This window comes from Lutra lutra, chromosome 5 (genome assembly GCF_902655055.1).
Source record: "Lutra lutra chromosome 5, mLutLut1.2, whole genome shotgun sequence".
NCBI lineage: Eukaryota > Metazoa > Chordata > Mammalia > Carnivora > Mustelidae > Lutra > Lutra lutra.
The window spans coordinates 69,771,588-69,777,587 of NC_062282.1; the positions used below are offsets into that span (position 1 = coordinate 69,771,588).

Below are 6,000 nucleotides of genomic sequence, written 5' to 3' on the forward strand. Positions count from 1 at the left end.
TTTATTTATTTTGATCTTTTTTCTCTTGGCCACATTGCAGATAGATAAATATCTGTCTTTATTATAAGGGAAATATGGTCCTCAGATGTGATTTACATGTGTGATTTTACCTTCTTTAATATATATCCATGTGTACTGAATATATATTCAAGCTTTTGGATGCATATCAAGATATGTATTTATGTGTATATGTAATTTGTGTGTATACACACATACACACACAAAGTTTTATATCTGCAAACTTTTTTTTTTAAAGATTTATTTATTAGAGAGAGCACAGAGGGGAGGCGCAGAGAGAGAGGGAGAGAGAGAATCTCAAGCAGACTCCCCACTGAGTGGGGAGCCCAGCACAGGTCTTTATCTCACAACCCTGAGATCATGACCTGAGCCAAAGTCAAGATTCAGATGCTTCACTGACTGAGCCACCCAGGTACCTCTATATCTCCCAACTTTTAACCTCTCTTTTATGTTTCCATTATTTTGCTAAATTTTCTCAAGTCTCTTCCTCCTATGTTTTCCACAAGTCTATTTCTTGGTTCTTGAATTGTGACCATCTTTGGTTTTATTTCTCCTTAAGCTCGTGTATATATTCCTTGAGTTCTTCACTAGAGATTCTATTTTGTTTATTTGATTTTTCTATCATTTTTACTTGCTTTGAATATATATTCTTAAATTTGCAATATTCTTTCCCTCCTTATTCATCAGTATACCTTCAGATATTTCATGTTGCTACTGCTACTGGTAGTTCTCCTTTTCTTCTTCCTCCTCCTCCTTTTCCATTAGTACTTCTCTTGAATGGGTGTGATGCAGGTTTCTTTACTGACAGAGAAGGAATAGTCAGCGGGCAGTTTGTAGTGTGATCTCATAGCTTTACATTTTTTCTTCATTTTCTTTCTACCTGAAGTAGTGAACTTGTTCTGGACTAGTAGCCAAACCTTCTGGCTCCTAAGAATGTTAAGCATGTCTAATTTATGATCCTTTAGTTCAGTAATGTAGATCAATATAATTTCTGTTACACCTTACGTTAACAAGAACTTACTCTGTAAAGATGATATATCAGAATGCTCAAAAAAACTTACATCTTCTCTGGGTCTTGTATTGCCATTCCAAGCAACAGGGCATGGGGTTTACTCCTTAGGATGAACCTTCTATTTTGGGAAACCCGTGCTGTATCCACCCTGCCTCTCCCTCATAATGATTCCTTATGGGGTTTTGGGTATATTCAATTTTCACTTTTGTTGATATTTTGAATTGATTTCAAAAGGAATAGAGGAATAAAGTTCTAAACGTCAAAATACACAGCTGGTGGTTAGTATACAGCATTTGTATATAACAGAAGGTTGATTTGCAATATTTGAGCATATGAACCTGACATTTTAAAACTATTTTGAGGGATGCCTGGGTGGCTCAGTTGATTAAGCATATGCCTTTGGCTCAGGTCATGATCCCAGGGTCCTCAGATCTGGCCCCACATCGGGCTCTCTGCTCAGTGGGGAGCCTGCTTCTCCCTGTCCCTCCGCCTGCTGCTCTGCCTGCTCATGTTCACTTGCTCTCTCTCTCTCTGTCAAATAATAAACAAACAGAATCTTTAAAAAAATGATTTTAATGTCATTTAAATATAAATTTTACAAGTCACTTTTGTTAGGAAATACCACATAACTAATTTCTATTAAATATTTTGATTTAAATGTTTTCACTTACTGCTTTCTTTCTTCTTAAATTTATTCTAACATCTTGATTCCCTTTCCTTTTCAGATGCAGCAACTGTTCCATGAGAATTATGAACATAATCGGAAGGGTTATATCCAAGACCTTCACAATAGCAAAATCCATGCAGCCATAACACTTCACCCCAACAAAAGGCCTGCCTACCAATACAGGCTTCATAATTATATGCTCAGCCGCAAGATTTCTGAACTCCGCTACCGCACCATCCAGCTCCACCGGGAGAGTGCTTTGATGAGCAAGCTCAGTAACAGTGAGGTGAGTAAAGAGGACCAGCAGCTGGGAGTGATGCCTTCTTTCAACCACTTCCAGCCCCGGGAGAGAGATGAAGTGATAGAATGGGAGTTCCTGACGGGCAAACTCCTTTACTCAGCATCTGAGAACCAGCCTCCTCGACAGAACATCAACAGCATCCTAAAAACAGCCCTGGACGACACGGTCCTGCAGGTGATGGAGATGATCAATGAAAATGCCAAGAGTAGGGGACGGCTCATTGACTTCAAGGAAATTCAATATGGCTACCGCAGGGTTGATCCCATGCATGGGGTAGAGTACATTTTGGATTTACTCCTCTTATATAAAAGACACAAGGGGAGGAAACTAACTGTGCCAGTGAGACGCCATGCTTATCTTCAGCAGTTGTTCAGCAGGCCTTTCTTCAGAGAAACCGAAGAGCTAGATGTCAACAGTCTTGTGGAGAGTATTAACAGTGACACTCAGTCATTCTCCTTTATATCTAATTCTTTAAAGATACTATCTTCTTTTCAAGGTCCCAAAGAAATGGGAGGGCACAATGAAAAGAAAATACACATTCTTGTTCCTCTCATTGGAAGGTATGACATTTTCTTAAGGTTCATGGACAACTTTGAAAAAACTTGTCTTATTCCAAAGCAGAATGTAAAGCTGGTCATCACCCTTTTCAGTAGGGATTCTGGCCAAGATTCCAACAAGCATATCGAGCTGATAAAAGAATATCAGAACAACTACCCTAAAGCAGAAATTACCTTGATCCCCATGAAGGGAGAGTTTTCCAGAGGTCTCGGTCTTGAAATGGCTTCTTCCCAGTTTGACAATGATACTTTGCTGCTATTTTGTGATGTTGACTTGATCTTCAGAGGAGACTTTCTCCAACGGTGTAGAGATAATACAATTCAGGGACAACAGGTATACTACCCTATCATCTTTAGCCAGTATGACCCAAAGGTAACCAATGGAGGAAATCCTCCCACTGATGATGACTTTGTCTTCTCAAAGAAGACTGGATTTTGGAGAGACTATGGATATGGAATTACCTGTATTTATAAAAGTGATCTTCTGGGTGCAGGTGGATTTGATACCTCAATACAAGGCTGGGGACTGGAAGATGTCGATCTCTACAATAAAGTCATTCTATCTGGCTTAAGGCCTTTCAGAAGCCAAGAAGTGGGAGTGGTGCATATTTTCCATCCAGTTCATTGTGACCCTAACTTGGATCCTAAGCAGTATAAGATGTGCTTAGGATCTAAGGCAAGTACTTTTGCGTCCACCATGCAACTGGCTGAACTCTGGTTGGAAAAACATTTGGGTGTCAGGTACAATCGAACTCTCTCCTGACAGTCCAGGCAACACATATTGCCTTTTTCAAGGGGAGTTTACCTCATTGTTGGTTGTTGTTATTTTTATTTTATTATTGTTATTTTTATTATTATAATTATTATTGTTATAATTTTATTTTGTTTTCCTGGTCTTAAACTACTCTTGGTTGTCTTCCAAAGGGTGTTTGTTGACCTCAAGCAAGAAAAGTCTGCAGTTCACTGATATTTCAGATTTCTACTGAAGTCAATTCTCTATTACTTTTATATATCTTTATTTGAGATTGAGTTAAATTGTGGCAATCAAATGACTTTTGAAGCTCATTCCACATGAGAGACAGCTTAGAAGAATGTTCTCTTGGGGCTTAAAGATGCAATATCGACTTTTATTTTGTTTGTTAAATTCAATGTGATACAAATATTTACTGGTGAAAGGTACCACAAAAGTGCTTTATGCTTCCTATGGGGAAGGGACTCTGTAACATAAACTTGAGTTTTGTAATTTATACAAGGACTTAAATATATAGACAATAATTTTCTTCATCTTTAGAATTTTTAAAGTAAATGAACACTTATGATTGTATGTTTATTTTTTAAAAAAAGTTTTAAAAATTGAGGAGTTTTGTTCCACAAGCAACCGGTACTGGCTACCCTGGTCTTCTGACAATTATGTACTCCTCACAACTGTCTGCTATAAATGCGAATGAACTTTATTTTCTCAAGGAAATATGATTTAATTAAATATTAATGTACATTTTAGAAGCTTTATGAAACGATGTCCTTCATTTGCTGGCAAGAAGATAAAATATGACAGAACCTGGTTATTTATAATAAAACACAGGTATAACAGTAATCTTTTCCAAAAACCCTGAAGAGGTTGTGCTGTTTCCTTTCAGTCATACCTGATGTATTTCTTAGCAGTCATACTCACCAAATGTGCTTGCTACATAGACTGGAAAAGTTAATAAGGGATTATGGACCTACTGTTTGTATTATTATGCTTTAAATCCTGGCCTTTCACAACTGATTAAAATGAGTGGTTTCTTTATTCAATAATTTACATTCCAGGAGAAGCATTCTTCCCCAATCTCTTCAGCTTTGTGATCAAACTGAAGCAAGAACAGGTCAGAAACTGCCTTTAATTTGGGTTAAGTTGGGTTTTCACAAAATGTAGCAGATTGTACATACTGTTCTGCACTTTGATTTTCTTTTTTCACACAGTAGGACTAACATTTGCTTCAAATTTTATTTGAAAGTTGTTGTCAATTGCTACCATTATTTGGAACTGATTGCCAGGAAGCCATACAGCATTTGCCTTCATGATGGTTTTATACAGGGTAATGGTCTCCTTTAGTGAGGACATTTGGGGAGCCTCAAAAAAAAAAAAGAAAAAAAACACTACTTAATGTTGTGACAAATGTGATGGCACTCTCCTTGACTATAACATATAATCTTAATAATGTCAAACTCATTAGAAAGGAATTGGTGGCACTTTTAGACGTTAAAAATCTTGATAGGGCCAACAATTCAGAATTGACCTCTGCTCTAATATTTTCTTGGCCTTCATAAACCTTTGCTTTTTTCCTACATTATGTGGCTTACCTCTCTTAACAGTTTTTTTTTTCCCCCTGAACAGTAAATATATTAACATGCAGTAAAGATAGTCATTTGGGAAGAGCTACTGCAAAGTAATAATTATTAATGATTTCATTAATGAAGAAAAGAAATCAGGGGCTGCTCTTTCCTTTAACTTATGACAGCTGAAAAACAGCCCAAGTCTTGAGGCAACCACCCAGGGATGAAGTGGAATTCTCTGTAATACTTGTGAAATTATACTAATGAAACAAGGAAATGCAGAAAGCTCCTCTGAACTTAATTACTTACCTGCATACTGTCCTAAAATTAATATAAGTTCATTTAAGTTGTATTTTGTAATTTTGTATTAAGCTTTCCTATCATTTTCTTTCAGGCACTGCAATATTTCCTGACTGAAACTTTATTAGAATTATACTAGTGAAATTAAGAGTGTTTTCCTATCTCTTCAGTGTCTATTATTTAAAATCCCTGTAAGGCTGAAGGGTAACACAACACGAATGCAACCTGAAGCTGTCTAGATGTATGTTCCTGCTATTAGCTTATTTGGAAGCCTGTGGGTCTTCTGTTTAAGTGTTACTCCAGTAATAATTCTATCTTACTGATCATGCTTCTGTCCGCTCACTACCATCCTGTGCATTTTACTTGCATTGTCCTTTTAAATGTAATCCTCACGACAGCTCTCAGAATATTGATATTATTTTCTTCGTTCCACAGACATGGAAACTGAGGTCATGAACGATGAAGTCACATGTCCCAAGTTCACACTCTTGGCATGAGATTTCAATGAACTGTTATCCGAATTGGAAGCACCTGCCTTTCCACCGTAGCCTAAGGCCTCTCTGTTGTTGGGGTGTTGTAGTAGACAATGGGCAAAGGTCTAGCTGACCCCATGAACTTGTATGATCCACTGTTCAGCTTACTTCTGCTGTATGCTTGTTCTGGGCCGTGCTCAGTTTGCTGATGTTTTGCTCAGTTAGAGCCTCTTCAGCCTTTTAATTTCAGTCTTCCATCCCTTTGCTAGCAGTGTGTTGGGGAAAGGTTTCATCTATCTCCTTGCTCACAGGTTGCTGGACATCTGCTAGCAGAAAATACACTCAGCATTCCTGAT

The 6,000-nt window shown here is 37.6% G+C and overlaps 1 protein-coding gene across 1 annotated transcript in view; it reads left to right on the plus strand.

Moving 5' to 3' along the window:
* Positions 1-4,055, plus strand: part of CHSY3 (chondroitin sulfate synthase 3) — a 291,731-nt gene extending 287,676 nt beyond the window's left edge. Inside the window, exon 3 of the mRNA XM_047731216.1 lies at positions 1,756-4,055. Coding sequence (XP_047587172.1) covers positions 1,756-3,318 — 1,563 coding nt within the window. The 3' untranslated portion in view covers positions 3,319-4,055. The remainder of the gene's footprint in view (positions 1-1,755) is intronic.
* Positions 4,056-6,000: the final 1,945 nt, after the last annotated feature.